Raw genomic sequence first — 20836 nt, forward strand, 5'->3', positions numbered from 1 at the left:
CTACTTTTTCTTTTATATAATTTTACATTTCAACGAACATCTCCATTTTTACAGTTTTGAACAATAATTAAACAATGAAAGTAAACAACTACAGTGACAAATAGAGCAATAACGATTAATAAACTATTTAAGTGACGAAACGGATATAAACTATGAATGACAATAATGTAATTAATTATTAGTGTACCGTGATTTGAACTATGGAAAACAACGAACAATAACAGCAATAAATTAGCACAAAACAATGAGAATAAAACCATGAATAAACAAGAATAGACAAGAATTAACAAGACACAATATATAAATAACAGCAATGAGAGACGTACAGGTAAAGTATAAGAACGAGTGTCTTCCCTCATTGTGCAACTACTAGGCAGATAACTCATGCAGACCGGCGATCCTCCTCTTGAGCACTGGTATACTATCCACAAAAAAGTCAACGATGTCGGCGATGCTATTACCAGAACTCTGAAGTCGGTACATCGTATTGTTTGCTGCGTGGTTGGTGCGATGTTGCTGCCTAGCGAACAGGTCTCTGGAGCAAGTGGCTGAAGGGGTCCTGAAGAGGATCTGGCTCAGCATATCGGGACAGTCGATCTTGCTGTTAAGGATCTTTGACAGCAGTACAACGTCAGCGGAGAATCTGCGATCCGCAAGAGACAGGAGTCCTAGATCATGAGACACTTCCCCGATGGGAACCTGACGATAGAGAAGACCACTCCTGACACCCACCATTCGAATAAATGTTCTTTGAATAGTCTCTAGTTTATCTATGAGAAACTTCTGGTGGGGGTTCCACATTGGAGAGCCATATTCAAGGATTTGGCGTACCAAAGCACAATACAAAGTTTTTAAAGAAGTGTCACTTAAGCCTTTTGAGAAGCGGGAGACAAATCCAAGCATTTTGTTTGCTCTGCTGTAAATGTTTTGCACATGCAACTCAGGATTCAGTGAAGGTACTAATGTAATACCAAGATCTTTTACCTGCAGTACACGAGTTAAGGGCTCACTGCGTATATTGTACTCATAGACAACGGGGGAGAGATTCCGATGGAAGGTCATCACTTGGCATTTCTTAGTGTTGAGTTTCATTTTGTTCTCTTCGCACCAGCGGTCGATCGCACAAAGATCTTCCTGGATTCGTAGGCAGTCCTCTTCAGTGGATACGATGGAAAACAGTTTCACATCATCAGCAAACAGAAGTGAGTCGCATTGTAGAGCTTCAGGAAGGTCATTTATGAAGAGTGAAAAGAGATACGGTCCCAACAGCGATCCTTGGGGAACTCCAGAGTATGAAATGAATTCTGATGAAGTGGCCGAAGCAAACTTGATGAATGAACGCCGGTTTGAGAGGTAGCTTGTCAGCCACTTAATTTCCGTGCTTCCAAATCCTTGATCAAGCAATTTTCTCAAAAGTAGTGTGTGGTCTACCGTGTCAAAAGCCTTGGTCAAAACTACAGTCCCTAAATCAATTAGTTCTTGAGACCATACAAAAACTAAAGACCTAGACTTATTCACATGCTTATTTCATGTCCAGACGATGCGATGAGTGTTACACAATCTCTGAAAAAATAACAATCAAAGGTGCAGGTCTTTGGATCGCAACAGCTTGGGACGAAGTTAACAATTCAGCACTTTTAACTTGCCAATGCATAAAGAAAATCTATCAGCAGTGGACAATGAAATCCTATCTGAATTAGCGCAACTAGCTAATCAGCTTCCTTGTGATCAGCAGATAGAAAATGAAGATATCTGTGTGTGGTGCAATGAAGATGTTCAAATGGAACTTAGTGATGACGCAATTGTACACACTGTGAACAATTTGCAAGAACCAGAAGAACCTGACGCAGACAATATCACCCGTAAAGTGTCTCATTCCGATGGACTGAAGGCGATCATGCTGTCATTGCCTACATCAAACAGCAAGAGGACTCCACACCATTTGACCTACTAACACTGTAGTGGTGGCGCGACATCGTGGCGACCAAAACGGCAAAAAAATTAGTGTAAAAATCAATCACACATTTTACAACTTAAAGATTTTTTGGACATTTTCTATATTACAGTATAGTAACAGTTTGTAATTAAGTGTAAATACGAATTTGACACATATATAATACTGTATTTAAAATCCAACATGTTTGTTGTTATTTATGGGCTATTATAACATTGTCTCTGGATTATCAGAGTTTATCCTTATCCGAGGTAATTTCGGTCCCATTTGCCTCGCATAAGCAGGATTATACTGTACAGGTTATATGAGTCACTTACTCAAGTTAGACTTGACGGAGAGGCTTTGTCGCCTGAGGTGTACCTTGCTGGAGGTCTGGAGAGCAAGTCGACACCAGAGGTTCACCTGCACGTAGGACCACAGCTTGAGGAACAGGATGGAGTAGAGAGAGCAGACTGTTGTAGCACCCACTGTAACAGTTATTTCCATTTGACTGTAGTGAATCACATGGGATTGTAGATCCCAAAAGTAGTGGTCCAATTAATACAAAAGAACTTTCCATAAAATATACACTGTCTAGTACAATTTTTAGAATTAAAGAATCTCTGTTTATATAAGGCAAAGGCCTCCCTCACAAACTCCTGATATTTCAGAAAGTTGATATTTGGCGCACATTTACATCACAACTTTAAAAAAATTAAAGCATTTTTATAAAGATCAAACATCCACAGAGGAATTGTATGATCTAATACAATTTTTAGAATTAAAGAATCTCTCTTTATATTAGGCAAAGGCCTCCCTCACAAACTCCTGATACTTCAGAAAGTTGATATTTGGCGCACATTACATCACAACTTTAAAAAAATTAAAGCATTTTTATAAAGATCAAACATCCACAGAGGAATTGTATGATCTAATACAATTTTTAGAATTAAAGAATCTCTCTTTATATAAGGCAAAGGCCTCCCTCACAAACTCCTGATATTTCAGAAAGTTGATATTTGGCGCACATTTACATCACAACTTTAAAAAAACTAAAGCATTTTTATAAAGATCAAACATCCACAGAGGTAGAAATTGGACTGAAACCCCTATAACAACTTTATTTCAATTCTCAATGTGCCCTGTGTCAAAGATGAAATTTTACACATATGCGTCTTATGCTCAATATTTCCGTTTTTAAAACTCCCTAATGTACTAGAGAGATGAAATCTGACACTCACATGCCTAATAATTTATATAGAAAATCAAACAAAATTTCATAAAAATAAATTATCCAGAGCTTGAAATGGTATTGTAACCCTTACAAGAATTATAGAGACAGGATGAAACTCCTTACCTAAACTGAATCCACTGGCATTGACATGGATGACCACCATCGGTAGGAGTACCAAGGCAGCCAGGTTTACTACATGGGCTACGATGCCTAGTGTAGCACCTATGATATCCTGTACACAAATACGTTGGTCTGAATGTAAAGTATGCAATGAGAACATAAAATCTAATTATTAAAAAATCTTGAATGTTATTCTCATGTGAGTTACTTGTTCAATTGGTATTAAGGTATATCCATAAATAAGAAATGAAATAAAATACTATTAGGAATTTTAATATCGCTGAACTAAATTTAAAGTATGCAATGAGAACATGAAATCAAATTTTTTTAAATCTTGAATATTATCCCGGTGTGAATTAATTTTTCAATTGGTATTAAGGTATGAGTATATCCATAAATAAGCTAACAAATAAAAGAATTTTTTAAATATTTAATATTCAACAACATACTGTAAGGATGATAAATAAATTATTCAAATGTTGAAAATATTTATAAATAATTAGTTAACCCATTGGCCTAGACTCACGTATATACCACGTGCAGTGATGCACGGACCAAACCTGGACTCAAGTGCGCAGCACGATCTGGTGACGTTGCGATGTACTATTTAAAGTATTTATAGTTTTTTTTCCCGTTAGATGGTATGCCAATACGCTTTCTGCAGACCTTTTGAGTTGTTAGTGAGTTCAGGTGTGCCAACTATGGCAGAAAAATATTACTTTTTTCAATAATTGTAATCTATTACCAGTGCTTATTTTGTGTTGATACTAGGATTATGTTACGTCGAAAATTACGGCTAGCACTTCTGACAATATTATTGAAAGTTTATTACAGTAGTTTTATAAAATCAATTTAAATATTTATTTGTGATATTCGGTAAAATTTTGTTTTGTTGCAAGGCTAAAGGCTAGCCTGCAAAATAGAAACAACGTTGTTTGTCATTTGTTTGTGAAGTTTTATTTTTTTTTTTTTTTTTTTATTTTATTTATTTTACTTTTGCAGTGTATTTTTTTAGTGTAGGTCTGTGTTTTTATATGCAAATTGTGTGTGAATGCTACAAAATCTGTGACCCGTGCAAACTGATGGAAAACCGCACTTGATGAGTACCAAAAATATAATTTTTTTAAATAGGTAATAAAATGTTCAAATAAAAATTTTAATATAATTTATTTTTCATGACAAAGAGTTACTGAACAATAATATATATTCAGTTTTTAGATAATAAATAATTTTAATATTGAAAAAAATTAAAACTAAAGTTTTTTTACATAAAAAACCCAACATTTTTGTTATAATTAACATTATTAAAGATTTAAAACTAAATAAAAATTAATTTTATAGTTGTTGTAAAATGTAGCCTAGTTTCTTAGAAACATGATAGTAAAATAACCATGGTAATAACTTAATTAGTTAGGTTTCTATAAAAATTATACGAAACCTTTACACTTTCAGCAAAATTAATTGCTAGTTCAGGTCCATGCAGCACCAGAAAAACTACTAGGCCAATGGGTTAAAAAGATGTTTTTGGTAAAAAATGAAAACATTTAATATTAAAAAAACACAACAATTGTATGTATTTTAACAATATAAAAGCTGTAGAACAATCTAATTGCTGTTGGTGCAGCCTATTTTAAAAATCAACATTTTGCTATAAAATACTGTGCTAAAGGTAAATCTAAACACACCACTTGCAAGAGAGAGAAACTTACTTGTACTTTATCTATAATAAACCTTTTAGACTTATGTATGTTTTACAATCTCTCTTAGAAAAGTGTTTCATTGCTTGTTTTATACAATACTTTTTCCAGTATTCCAGCATTATTTAAATACAGCACATTTCTTTATAAGTTTATAAATTTAGAAATTTTCTTACATTTAAGTTACAGGAATAATGAAATTATTTATATTTTTCCTTAGCCACCAAAAAGAAATAATTCACAAATTTTTGTGAAAAATAAAATGTTTCATTATTTATAATGACATTTTTTAAAGTTAAAATGTTTGTATACAAGTAAATTTAGAGAATAAAAATATGTTTTATAAATATAAAATTACATATTTACAAAATAGTGGAAATTGACTGGCCACAGGGTTTTAACCATAGTATTATAACAGGTAAGCTTTAGGTTAGCAGGTAAACTGTTAGAAAGGGCTTCTTTGCCATAACTTCGCCTGGTAAAATAAGACATCCTTTTTAGCAGAGTTATTAAAATTTCATAAAATTGAAAAACCTTTATAAAGACTTTTCATTTCCATTTGTAATGCAATATACATACTGTTTAGAAATACAAAACAAAATTCAATTACATATCTCATATTACGGCTCATTAGCAATTTTTTTATGTATGCTTATTATCACTACGTAGAACATCTATATTTATATCTCCTCCTATTATTATATATATACCGATATTATAAAATACTGTCTGTCTAAAAACATATGATAGTCTCAACTAGAATATCTATGAACACCAGTCACTATCAACTGAAAAGTACATAAAATTTAACATACAGTACATATGCAGTCTAAAACTGTGTTTCCTCTAATAATGTATTTGATAAAAATTTAGGAACATCCACCTTTTTCTCCTTGAGACTTACTTTGGGCAAAACTATGACAACAGTTTTAGTTGAATTTTGCCTGAAGAAAAAAAAGAATCTGAATTTGTACTTAAGTTGTGCATGTTATTTCTCCTGATTTCACATCATATTTAGTTAATATTATTATATTCCAATTTAACTCACCTGTGGTTATTTATAATTGTTCTATTTTTTTATCTTAATTGTTATATATTTTTGAAAAATAATTCACACAAATAAAATATGTTGTAGGAATTGTAGAATTGTTAGCCAGTACTTTGATTGATGTTTTTGGATACCTCATTTGTAGACTGCAAGATAAACAAAATGTATATATTATATGACAGTACTTTCTACATAGCTATACAGACAAATTCATTACAATCCACAGGCAATTAAAAATAAATTGAACACGAAACTAACTATTTAAACTTAATACATTTTTAATTAACGAATTCCTTAAGTAATCATGAAATACTGACTAATAAACTTTGAAGAAACTAGCGTGATGTTTCAAATAACTTCCTTGTTTCTGAATAATTCTTCAATTAAAATTTGATATTAGTAGTCTACAAGTAATACTTATCAGTGTATGTTACTACTAAAATTATTTATATTGATTAATAAGCATACATTTGTATTGTACAAATTTGCGACAAATTATGCAACAAGATGGAGATTTAAATGTGTTACTTACGGAGGCCAGTCCCTTCTCAATCAGTAAACTCAAAATTACAGGCACAACAGAGTCTGAAAAATGTAGACAAATAGTTAAAATGGAACATCTTTTTGTTTTGTTTTGCTGAAAGGATTAGAGCAAAAATTTTATTATAATAACAAATGCAATTTTTAAGAACAAATAAGTTAACTTAATTACATTTAACACTTAAACCAATATTTAATACTTTTATTTTTGTGAAGCCTTTCGATAGCAAGGCTATCTTCATCAGACACATCACAAAAATAAAAGTATTAAATATTGGTTTAAGTGTTTAAATGTAATTAAGTTAACAGTAGCCAATATAAGTTCCATCTTCAACAACAAACAAGGTATGTGTAGCATATTCACTGGAGCAGTTCGCACCAAAATAGTCTGATGACATTCGAGGTAGTGTTGCCATATCGCTGCTGATCACTAGCTGTTCCCGCTACAATGTGGCTTGATGTGGCTAAGGTCATACTGTCTATTTAATTTACACTAGCTGTTACCCGCGGCTTCGCACACGATCTTTAGAAAAGTCCTTATATTACTTAGTAAAAGCAATTATGCGCGATTAGCCGCGGGGTAACAGCTAGTTCGTCAATACATTCATAGTATTTTATAACGAAAAACTCTTGATTTTCAATAAAATACCAATTACAACCAGATACCCAGTTACCCACGGCTTCGCACGCGATTTCCTGCAGAAAAATTGGGACATAGCAGGCATATTTCTTTTGAACGTCCTTATTACCCTTCTGAGATAAATAGTCACTGAAAGATACTCCAAGCTCATGAACTATTTAAGATTTAAATTTTAAAACAGTCTCAATATGCACTTGTGAAATAACTGGAATTTTTCTCTAATATTCTATGATTTTTGTATACAATTGAACTATATTAGCCCAGCGTGGACAGGAGTCAAAAGTCGAATTCATTTGCACACATACGATGTAATAAATGATGGCGCTCAATGTAATTTTGAAACGAAAATAGGCATATATTAGGTACATAATATTATTACAGTCTAATGATTATGAGCTCCAGATGTTAAACGAAATTGCGTATGGTTTTTATTTTATTGAAACAAAATTTGCTGATTCTCTTAAGCTTACTTTATGCTTTCAAGCTATAAATGTAAAGAAATTTAAAATCGTAATTAAATTATATAAACATATTTGTTTGTCGCATTATATATGTTTACAAAGAACAGCTGATTAAATTTGAACAGGCTCTTTCACTTAATAACATATGTTTGCTGCAATGCATTTCTTACGGGTATTTCCGTAACTTTTAGAGACCAGTGGGGCAGAATCCTGAATCGGGATAAAAAGTATCCTATGTCTTTCTCCCAGTCCTTAGCTACCTCCCTACCAATTTTCAGCCAAATCGGTTCAGCCGTTCTTGAGTTATAAATAGTGTAACTAACACGACTTTCTTTTATTTATATAGATGTTGTCTGCAAAACAGATGAATGAAATAAAATGTATGTATGTTTCTTTATGGTAAAAACTGATGATGTGTGTTTATTGTAACAGATGTTGAGACATCACATAATTTTCCATACATGTAAAACTGGCAACAGTGTTGGATGTAGGGTGTGGAGAGGATTCAGATGCAATAGCCACCACCGGACTATTTTTGTGCAGGCTACTCTAGTAGTGAAAATATCTTAACACCTTGACATCATTAAGGTTTCATTTTATCTTTTTATGATAAGCTCTCAATGTCACACCTGTAAATGTCCGAAACTCAAAGTCTGTTCTTTATTTGAATAAATAGTTGTGTAACTAAGGAGCAACTGCTATTTAGCAGTCTTGTTGATTGGTGCTGACTCTAAATGAAATATATTTAATTACTACAACACCAAGAGAATTTAATTTTCAGTCCAACTTTCGTCAAACAGCAATCACAAAGTTGGTTTTCACCTTGTGCTTTTCTAACTTTTACTTATGGAGTTGCTTTTATTTATGAAGTAAAACATTATCCTCTATTATTAATACTGAATAGAATAATTTTATTGTTGAAAAATTAAGCCAACTACTGTTATTAGGAACCATGTCTTAAAAAAAAAAACCCCTGCACAGAGGTATCAATATTACTATAGTAAACCAACAGTAATGCTACTACGTAAGGCCTGAACATATGCTTACTTAAATACTTGCAACAAAAACATAATTTGATGCAAAAATGGTAATTTCACAAGTTTGCTTATTTAAAATATACCTTATAATATTTATAAAATAATTATATAATATATTATTCATATTGGAGTGCTTATTTAAAAGTAAGTTTTCTAAATTCTCACATTTTACAATGAAATTTTACTGTTAGTGAAATAAAATTTTGTGAATAACTCTATGGTATTTTATAATTGATTTACAATATTAAAGTAATATGTGTACGTGTGTTTTTGTTGTACTATGTATATGTGTGTAAACTATTTAAACACTATTTAAAAGTTATTAATATTGTATAGTTTTAAATCAAATCAAATTATTTATTGCACATGAAATTTGTACTAAATGATACAAAAGTAACCACAAACTTGTACGTTGTCATATTATTTCTACTTGGTCCAAGAAAGAACTCTATCGATTTAAAGGTCAAAATGTCAAAAAACTGTCCATGCTTCTGTGCGCTAACTCTTTCGTTAAATTCTGTCAGATCCTTCAATACTTCATTGTATCGGTTTATTGAAAAATGGTTCCAAAATATTTACCAGAGATTTGTTTTTGAGTTTCCAAAATTGGAACTGTCACTGTCCTGTAAGGAATTGGTAACAGACAATAAATTATATGCTGCACTAAAAAATTTTAAAAGAACTGACAGTGTGTAAAGGCATAAACTGGTGCTGTGTGTAGCAAACATAATCATGAACGCATGTGAAATGGCAAACAAACCGTATTTGGAAATTGTGAGCTAGCAGTTTAAAAACACTTACAAATGATGAGAAGAATGGATGGATGTTCAGGCCCCCCCTCCTGTCGTCCTGTGAGAACAATGAACCACTGCATTGGGTCCACTCTGATTCCATATCTGTTAAATAATATTTAACTATATTTAATCATTTTTACTAACACTAATTATATTACTGGAATTATGTACAAGTTTTTATTTTATGTTTTGCAAAGTATTTGTATTTTATCAGTTGAAAGCCTTGAGAGCCAACGTTTGATTATTGTAACATTAATAACCAAAACCCAATCTATCACAGGTTTTGAAAACCTTGTATATTATTCCTACTAAGAGAATTCATAGATTCATTTTCTATATTTTCTCCTCCAAAACATTGGAAAATGGTTTTGACTTATTATTTATGTTTGTTACATATATTGACAACTCGTAGTACGAGTTTCACCAGCTAAATTAAAATAAATAATGCATTGCTGACGACATATTTTAACACAAATAATATTGTAAAAACATTTTTTTATCAAATGGCTTTGTAATTTTACAATAATGTCTCCAGGTATATAACAAAAATGAAATCCATATATAAGGTATTTTTCTAATTGCGTTTTTTTGAGCTTGAATAAAAAAAAAAAAACATAAAATTATTAGTTGTTTGAAGTGTTTTATGCTGAAAAAGCAAAACAAAAATTAACATTTCATCTAGAATATTAACATTTTCAGTGGTACTGCATCAACATTGTCTACAATGTCTACATAGTAGATGATCAATATTTTATTAATGTTTCATATATAACATTTTTGTTTTAACTAGTTTATTTAGTTCACAGCATTCTCCGAGCACAGAACTATTGATAGTTATTGATTTTTTCTCTATCACTATCTTCTAGCAGTGCTATTATTTCTGAATTTTTATAGGTTTGCACAAAATGGCTTTTTGTCATAATTGTTTTGAATTTTGACACCATGTTACATATATTATAAAATAAAATAATGTACTAAGTATATGACCTTTATTTAGTTTTACCTGTGCTCTTTCAAATGATATAACTGAAAAAAATATAATATAAAAATAATGTACATACAAAAAAAGTTACTTCAAACTTGTAATTAACATTTTTTCATTTTTTATTACATTTTTTACATGAATAAGAATAGAAAAAAATTGTTACATATATCACAGTGCTCATTTCATTACAAAAATTGAAAAATAGTTGATCAAACTTAGATGTTTAGCATTTTTATATAATTTTCCCCCAGATGCTTGCAAAACTGTGATAAATGATCTGGCAATTCATGCATATGGCTTAGGGAAATGGAAGTGGCACTGATAGGGTTAAAATAGTTCATATTTAATATTTCTTAATAAGGAAATGTTTAACATTATGTTAACTGAACTTATTACGATTATTTTGTACTTTATTTGTTAGAGCATCAATGGTGTTTACTAAACAAATTCTGAAATTCTCTAAATAATATTGAAACACAACACCTCTTGTAAAATAATATCATATGGTTTATCTATACTGGTTTATTTATATTAGGAAAAGTCTTTTTATTAATAATCCATTATAATATGTACAATTCCAATTAATCATACTTCAAAATCAAACCTATTGAACAACAAATATCTTACTTTAATAGATTTTCTAATAAAAGGCGAATTCCACCCATGAAGAGAAGAAGGAAACCCCAGTTTATGAAACCGGTGAAGTTGTTGAAATTCGATGACCAAGTAAACAACGAATCTCTGGGTTTGTGACATCTGGAAAATTATAACAGATAAATTACATACAGCACTGACAGAATGAAATACTCATAGGGCAGGAGGTGCATGAATAATTATTTTATCTCTATTAACCCGCCATCATAGCACTCTGAAATGACTCACCGTTTAACTATGTACAATTAATGCATATTACAAGAATAGACACATCAATTAATTACGTATCCTGATGTTCTTCAAATACAGAACAACTGGTGAGATGTTGTCACAAATTCCATGTTTCAGATATAACACTCTATCATCAGCCAACTGCACAACACACTTAAACACAACAAAAAAAAAAAAACTCAGTTCACACAGACGAATTGAAATTTTAAAACATGACATAAAGGTTCTTTTCATGTCAAGGTCTGCTGTTGTGCCCTGTGGCCTACAAAGTTTTACTGTGTCTATGTGAACTGAGTGTTTTTTGTTGTTATGTTATGTGCATTAACTAAAAAAATTAAGCCATTTTTAAATAAATTCAATTTTATATTGCAGTCTGTCTTATGTCTATCCGAAACGTGTAACTTATTACAACACCACACTGGTTGTTTATGAATTTGATGGAGAGAAGGATATCTAAATAATTGTAAATTTAATTCAAAAGGAACATTACCAATGAATTTGAACCATAAACCAGAAGCTGGTAAAAATAATTTTACCAATGTTATTACAAACCATAATGGCTTAAATATCAATCAAAAGCTTGTGAGTGTGTTTATATGTTTAGTTGTCTTTGGATATGTCATAGTCTGAAAGCAGATGTCATTTTATACAAAACCATGTCTGTAGTGTTTAATGATGTGTGAAAAAGGTGTGTGTTTTGCTGTTTAAAATTTGTACTGGAGCATATTTGTTTACATTATTATAACTTTTCATAACTTATAATATCGTACTTCATAAGAATAAATAAAACTCATTGTTGTATGAAAATCATGAAGGGATTGTTTTTATGTAATGCTAAGCATCTGCAATGATGAAAAAAAAAAAACATAACACATGGTTTTTTTATGAAGAAATATTACGAGGGTTATTAGGAAAATAAGGTTCCCATGATTTTTTTCAAATAGACAGCTCTATATTTCTACTTAGTGTTATACATCAATTTAAAACTTAAAAGTTAAGCTATTTTTCCACATAATCACCGTTTCTGTCCAAACACTTTTGTAGACGATGCTCCAACTTTTCTATCCCCATGTTGTAGAATTCTGCCGCCAATCCTTTGAGGAATCGAGTAACCTCTTCCTTGACTTCATCATCGGTACTGAAGCGTTGGCCACCCTAGTGTTCCTTTAATTTTGGGAATAAGTGATAATCACTTGGGGCTAGGTCTGGGCTGTAGGGGGGATGGGGCACAACAGTCCAGCCAATATTTGTCAGCAGTTCTTGAGTTTGACGTGAGACATGAGGTCGAGCGTTGTCATGAAGAAGCCTCACACCCCTGGACAATTTTCCTCTCCGGCGGTTCTGGATCGCGCGTCTCAGTTTTATAATGTGTCGCAATATTGTTTACTGTGGTTCCTGTGAATGGTGATTCTCCGATCTTCAAGCAATATTGTCTGAACTTTTTCAACAACTCCATCTGAAACTGAAGGCCGTCCACTTCGGTTTTCATCGTGAATTTCCATGCGGCCTTCACTGAATTCTCTACACCATTTCCGAACGTGTTGAACAGATATGCAGTTTTCCCCATAAACTTCGATTAACTGACGATGAATTTCAACAGGTGAAATCTGTTTTGCATTTAAAAAACGTATCACAGCACGAATTTCGCATCTGGCGGTAACAACGATAGGGAGCTCCATCTTCGAAAGCAGCTAGGCCGGCACTGTTGGACGTTAGCGAGGCGCGAAAGGTATGGATATTGAGAGGGACAGCTGATGAGTAGGACAGTGTTGCCAGATTTGTCCCAACATATCGCATTCTGTCTCGGCGGCATAGGGAACGTTATTTTTCTAATACCCCTCGTATATTTCTTTGTTCATTAAAAAATTTGAGACTATTATTCAGAATTTTAAATTAATGTAATATTTTAGCTACTAAATGGATAATTATTCCTGTAACTTTATAACATCAAGTAACATTTTAAAAAGTTATTACAATTTTTATGTTTTATATTTCCTGGGATAAATACAGGCCGTTAATCCTCTCCCGGTTGAATTACCGTGACGCGCTTTTGGCGCTACTGGGCTGAATTAAATCGGCCGCTCTGCCGCGAGGGGACACTTATTCTCATTTTAACGAAGTTAAGAACATTTTACTTTAATAAAACTATTATGTATTGTACATCGTTACAAAGATGATTAAATCCTCTATAATAACGTTGTATTTATTAAAAAAAAATATTAACCTTATGAGGTAAATTAAAATCAAACAAAAATGGTGCTATCATGCAAACACAGTGAACCTGCCATCTATGAAGTACAGAACCAAGTGTAAAGACTGCGAAAACAACTAACTAAATGATTTCAGTAAATAAGTGGTTATAAAAAGTCCCAAATAGTTCATCAAATTACGTAAGATAGCAGCACAAGTCAGAAAGAATATGTACTACTAAACAACTAGATCACCGTCAATGAAGTAATCAATGAATCGTTTCAAATTATTAATCCTAGATAGCGTCCCTAGTCATAAAGCTATGAATAAACAAGGCAACAATGACACTGCCAATAGATATTTCCAGTATTACTTCCCCCAAACAATCGTATGATAGCAGCACAAAGCAGAGGGCGTTGATAAAGCAGTTGGAGGCGATTGGACTTTAGTGCCAGGCGCCCTGCCGAGGCGTTTCGAGGCGTTTGCCCGGGAGAGGGTTAAAGCTGCAACCATTAGTCCCTTTACTTAGTTGTCTGACGATATATAAACTATTCTTTAGGTGTCTGATGATTTTAAGTATGTATATCACGCTATCAAAATATGCCCTGAGAAAAAAAATGATCATTCAATATTTTAAACCCTTTGATACCCTCTTATTTCAACTCCCAAAAAAACTAGTGCAGCTGACAACTGTTTTCTTTCTCAGGAAAAGTACCAGGTTGTGTGTTTATAACAGTGCAAACTGGTTATCGGTTTCTAGACTATCAGTCTGATATTATACTTAAAAAAAAATTTAATTAATGTAAATAATTAACTAAATGTTAAATACATTTTACAAAGAAAGCCTGCAAAACATACACTAACAGGTGTGCATTTGTGAAAATATGATGAGGTTTAAGTGAAATATCGTCAACAAATTACAATAGTGTTACAACTGATTTGGACCTCTTCCTCTCTGATTTGCTTTGCAGTAGAAGCCAACATACTGACACTGACCACCCCAATCAGTTCTGTCAATAGTCATTTATAAAGCAATCAGTCCACTTGTCGTAGATTAGTTCCCCCACAAGACTTCGTTCACACCAATTATGTTACTTCAACACATTGTTTTACATTTGGCCCTTACATAAAATCTTTAGGAATAGTCTATACTACCACTGATGATAATCTCTAAGTGAGAAATGTGTATTTTGTTACTAAAGTAGCAAGAAAAACTATTTATTCTATAAAAGATTTTGTTGCTGTAAAACTTGAACTAGAGCAATAACCTTGGGAGCTTCTATATGAAATTTTAACGAGCTACTGAAGTAGTTTGTGTAAGTTTATAAACTAAACATACGTTACAGAAACAATTTTCAAACAAAGTTTTTCCTAAAAGTATAACCTTTAATTTTTTACAATTATTATTTCACCATAGACGTATTGATACAATAATCTTATCTCAAAGTTCAGCATGAAGTGGCTGTTGTAAAACATGGACATTTGATTTTCCTGTCAAGATAATACTGAAGTGTTCATGAGGTCACCAGATGAAAAATCATCATTGGTTCAGTTGAAACAGACTATGAATCATCTAATTCATGTCCATATTTAGTTTTTCTATATTTAAAATTAAAATAGCAGTGTCTTGTCTGAATATACTATAAACAAATTCAATTTTTCCATGTACACTCACCTTAGATAATTAATTATAATTACATTAGATATATTATTTTAACATTAATGTTATAAAACATAATTCTACTATATTAATTAATGTAATGTAATTAACAAATATTTATTATATTTGTAAAATTAGGAAAATAATGAAAACAATTGTAAGGTGAGAAATTATACATAACCCAGCATCAGTAGTAATTGTGGTAATCTTTTATTGACCTCTGATAATTCTATCTTATCACATCCTCACCTCAAGTTTATGGTCAACAAACATTGATTTTAAAAGAGGCAGTTGGTAATAAGCCACAGCCTTCTTTAGTCATTTCCTTTTATAATAGTAGACATTTTTTACAAAATAATTATGAATCCATAATTGTTGGTTAATATTAAATGTAATCAAGATATTCAATAGACAATATTATTCAAGAATATTATTTTGGCATATGTTTTGAATGAAGTAGGACTGATATTTTCCCTTATCTTAAGACTATTTCCCTATAATTAATTTTCGTTAAGTGTTTTAAATACACTTCTAATCAAACAACTATAACTACAATTAATTGTAGACTTTGTTATTTGAGAGACTATAATATAATAGCTCTAAAATCTTCCTGACGACATATTCTAAACCAATTTGGAGCTATAAGTTTTCTGACCATATTCTATTACATTGTTACCTTTTAAATTATAAAATGTGAAAGGAGTTAAAAAAGAGTAAGGAACAATATTTTAAGAGAGCAATTTAACTTACTATTGAAATCAAGTATTTTGTACCATAGTAATCATGGTCCTAACAACTTTATTTTTTTGTTGCTGTATTCTCCATATAACACTATAGGATTAATTCAATTGATCTTTATTCCATTATATATTTTACATCAGTACAGGAATAGTGTTTTAAAAACCAAAACTATAACTATAACATAGCTTAGTTTCACAATTTTTTACAACCAAAACTAAATAAATTGTTGTGACAACTGTTCCATAATTAATGTACTGAAATAAATTCCTCAATAATATAAAAAGGGTGACTTGTAACAAAATAATCTTTTAATATTTTCTTTAAAATGTTTAAATTACTTTCATATTTCATAGTAGCTGCTTGGTAACTTGAATAAAAAAATACTGTCCAACATAAGTCTGCCTTTTCATAAAATTCACTAAGTACCCTGTCTATTATAATCAGATATTATAACCAGCCTTATATTATAGTGATGTGCTGTGTTGATTTCTCTGTTTGATCGTTGTTTCATCTTAAAATGTAATACAGTTTGAGATATATAAATACGATTTGTAAAGTCATAATGCCAAAATCCGCAAAAGCACTCTATAGTGTTCATTACATTTAAGTTTTTCTTCTTATTTTTGAATACTAAAATGAAACCACAGAACAGTATATAGTGAAACACTTATTCAGCATGTTTTAATAACATTTATAGAAACGTTTATTTCATTTTTGAAATATACACTTTGAAAATGGATTTATAAATACTGTAATGAGATAGATGTTAATATATTAAAAATAACTTTTATTGTAGGACTGTCATTAATAATCTCCTGAGCTTCATTGGCTCTTATGGCATTTACATCACAGAAGGCTGATTAAAACTCACGGCAGAGTCACTATAAACAGTTTCAAAGACAACCATCATTCAGTATAGAACATAATATATTTGGATATTTATTTCATTATACAAAATATGCATTTTGAAAAGCCATTCAAAAGATTTGAGACCATTTTTTGCCACAGGAGAAAATAGTGTAAACTCGCACCTAGCCGTTTACTACATAAAGGTTTCATTATAGAACTGACAATGTCATGAAGATCTAAAAGTGGCTTTACTTGGGTAGGGGAACAAAAATGCCCCATTTAGGTGATCAAACAGGGAAGAATTTCATCAAGTGAGGTGAGTAAAAGTAAAAGCTACGTGCTATAAAACGACTAATAGCCTTAGTCTACTTTCATGTTGTTCTTATAAATTAACATTTACACTATGTTTATCTCACATAAACGTCATAGTTTACTAGTCACTTTACTTAATTTGTTAACTTTTTTAGTGGAAATCACTTAAAAAGTTTCAAGTGACAGCAACACTAAAGAAAAGTTAGGAAAGACACAATAAGAATGATTTCTGCATGAAGGAATAAATCTTCAAAAATATTGAGATTTCAACCAAAAATCTATTGAAAATATATGAGAATAACAGTAAAAGGGTTCTTTTTTTCTTGAAGCAAAAGCTTACCTAACCCAACTAGCTGACTGTCTTGCATACCCAAGAGTTTACCACCCTAATGAAGAGCTATTCATTAGCCAACCACCCTATCTGAGGGCTTACCAATTATTAATTTATCAATAAATTTGAACCATATCACACATTTTATCCCTTTAGATGGAATTTCTTGTGTTTTTAAGGCCTTGCCTCACATTTATTTAATTATTATTGCTACTCTAGTCTATTTGCTATTATATTTGAGCACTTTATATTTGAAAAACCAACATAAAATATTATGTACGAGCCATGTACACAAAAACTGTGATTACTGAATTATTTCTTGATCGTATAATGGTTATACTGTTGTAAATAAATGCCAATGTGTATAATAATAATAGCCATATATTGCATAGTATTAATAAACACATTTAGATGCTGTTTATCAAACTCTAACCAGTAGTATCAACAAGGTCCGATTATACCACACCATGTTTTGTGTAACAGGCCTCCTTCACTGGGGTTGCATGTAAAATAAGGTTTATAGCCATTTCAGCTGTAGTAGAGCAAGCGGCCACCACCACAATCGAATCAGGGTACACTAAATTATCAATTAGAAACACCTAAACTAACAAATAAAAAAAAAACATTACAATTATAGTTATTTACGATTAATTATTGCTGGGTCTTGAGTAACAACATTGTTCCAAACTAATTCAAACAAAGTAAAATCATTTGTATGATCGTTAAGTATGATGACAATATGTGTTATTTGCGTAACAAGCTGTCAGGCACATTTATCCTTCAAAATAATTTAAATACACTGTTTTGTTAATTTTATTTTATAAATTCAACTAGCCTAGATAGGCTTTTGTTCATCATTAAATTATTACTTTTATAAATAAAGAACAGCTAAACTAGATTGTAATTTTAAATATCTATATCGTAATTCGGTTCAACATTTTGGTTTTGGTAGAGTTTAGATAAATATTAATGATTTGTTGCGATTTGATTACTGATGGAGGCCACTTATTATACTGCAGTCCTCATTTCAATCTCGAGATGTCTAGTGGACAGATAGACAATCATACAGAAAAGATATTTCCATGTACCCTGAAATATTGTACCAGACTGTTGAACAATATGCTTCAATGACACTCAGCCAAATTCCATGCTTGTACATGCACCATCATAGAACTCGCTCTTGTCTATGTAGAAATGTAGTTCTAAGCAAAATTTAAAGTCTATAAATGAAATCCTTCTCGAAATATCTTGCCTTAAGTACATTCAAATTTCAAAACAATATTTTTACACCTTTTAACACCAATATCCGTACTATACAAACCACCAATGTCTGTATAGTGTGGAAGCTCGGATTTCTTTACTGTACTGGCAGTACAAAACCTTCAAAAATTCATTAGAATGAATTTAGATTTGCTAAGCCACTGGACTCTTTAGTTGATTATGGCTGAAGTTGAAAAATAAGCAGACAGCTGATGTTTATTTACATTCGTTCTTTAATGGTTATGCTGTGTTTACTAAGAGTTATTTATTCTTTTGAATGAATGTTTAGTTTTACATACGAGTAAAATAATTCAAAATAAGTTATCTGTTATTGAAAATACCTTTTTGAACAAACTGACTTATAATGGTATTTGTGTTTATGATAACGATTTTAGCCACAGATGTGTACTTTGTGTAAAAAGTGTTTTTTATTTTTATCTTTAGGTACTGACCAAGTTAGCTAGTGACAAGCGACAACTCAATAGTTGACTGATTTGATATATATATATTGTATATATAGTACTAAAAACAGAAATTGTTTTTCCTTTATGAAAGTATTAGGCAAAAATATTTTTTTAATAACTGTGGTTCCAAAATTGGTAATTTTATAAAAAGTGTGTTACATTGAGTACTTGCCAACGTTTGCTCAGGCCTCTAATTTGTTAGTTTCCTATATTTAAAAAATAAGTGTAAATATCAGAGGTAACGATTTATTAAATAAGATATTTTTATAATTTTAGCTATACAGGCTATACAAAGAAAAATGTATAAATATTATTTAAATTTCTTTTTCATATACTGGCAAAAACTGATTAAAATTCTATACTCAAACATGTTTTTTTTTTTTTTTTCTCATTAAAAATCCAATTTGATGACCCCCAGGCAATAGGAGTTAGTCCACTTCCAATGCTCCAATAACCCCAGAGCCTGAAATAAGAAATTAAAAAACCAACTCAAGATCTTTAAAATTTCTGCTCATGATTTATTAAAATAAAAGCTTATGCTATTTAAAAAGTACCTTGACAGTTTTTGAATAATGCAATAAAATGACTGGATGTAAAAGGGTTAATTTAATTAAACTAAATGTGTCATTATTTCTATACCAATTATAAATATTAACTTACGGTTTGTCTGGTTGTGATTTTCGTTTTTTTGCCTCAAAAGTTTTTATATCTTCAGCACGTGTCACGCTTTTTGCTCGTCTTCTAATATGATTGTAACTTTCACTTTCATTTGTTGCCATTTTAAAGTTTTTCTAGATTTAACCAATCATAAACACTGAAACGAACGTAAAAGCTTTAATCAAAAATCAAAAACACATTTTGTTACCTTTATCAATTTGAAAAGACACGATACTAAAATACTTTGTCCTCCTGAAAATAAATAAGTTTGAACATGCTTGAATAATGTTTATCACTGGAACTTTGATCTTTTGACACTGACTGACACTATCACTCGTCGGCACAACGGCATGGAACAACAGAACAGATTAGCAGAAGCCTTGAAGCAATAGCAGGTCGACCAAAACCATGTGTTACATTGGTTGGTTATATTTACCTTTGACAGAATTACCCCGCTTTACTACTTGTGTATACTTATTTATGCATCGTTATATAAAGTACATTTATGTATAACATAATTGATCACACTCATTTTTAGATTGTAAGATAAGAATTGTATAGTTAATATTTTAATTGATTAGTAATACCCTTACATTTATCAATTCAAACAATTTATTTGTAAAGATATAACAAGGTTAAGAGATCAGATTTTGAGTCTAAGTAGGAGGCTTCGACCTTGTCCCACAACGAAAAACATCCTGGCCCGAAAAGTGACTCAATAAACCGATGTTTACATTTTTAAATGTTGAGATAGAGTTAGTATAGATAAAGTTTCACGCCAAATTTCAACCTAATAAGTTTACTCATTTGAAATTTATCGTGTATCCAGACGGATACATAACAGATAGAATATGTTTACGTCCTTGACATGTGAGCATGATTCTGCTAAACATTCAGTCAAATAAATTTTGAAGTAACTATTTATTTCATGCTAATAAGTCTTAAGGGCACATAGATTTTACCATTAAAAATTGCTAATAAACATTCTGTACAAATAG

General features: G+C 31.1%; 1 protein-coding gene across 1 annotated transcript in view; it reads right to left on the bottom strand.

Annotated features, from left to right (window-relative positions):
* The window catches only part of LOC124364982 (diacylglycerol O-acyltransferase 1-like), a 45576-nt gene extending 25389 nt beyond the window's left edge, over positions 1–20187 (bottom strand). Inside the window, 6 exon segments of the mRNA XM_046820845.1 lie at positions 2272–2421; positions 3291–3399; positions 6565–6617; positions 9512–9606; positions 11117–11245; positions 19842–20187. Coding sequence (XP_046676801.1) covers positions 2272–2421; positions 3291–3399; positions 6565–6617; positions 9512–9606; positions 11117–11245; positions 19842–19960 — 655 coding nt within the window. The 5' untranslated portion in view covers positions 19961–20187.
* Positions 20188–20836: the final 649 nt, after the last annotated feature.

This window comes from Homalodisca vitripennis, chromosome 6 (genome assembly GCF_021130785.1).
Source record: "Homalodisca vitripennis isolate AUS2020 chromosome 6, UT_GWSS_2.1, whole genome shotgun sequence".
Taxonomy (NCBI): domain Eukaryota; kingdom Metazoa; phylum Arthropoda; class Insecta; order Hemiptera; family Cicadellidae; genus Homalodisca; species Homalodisca vitripennis.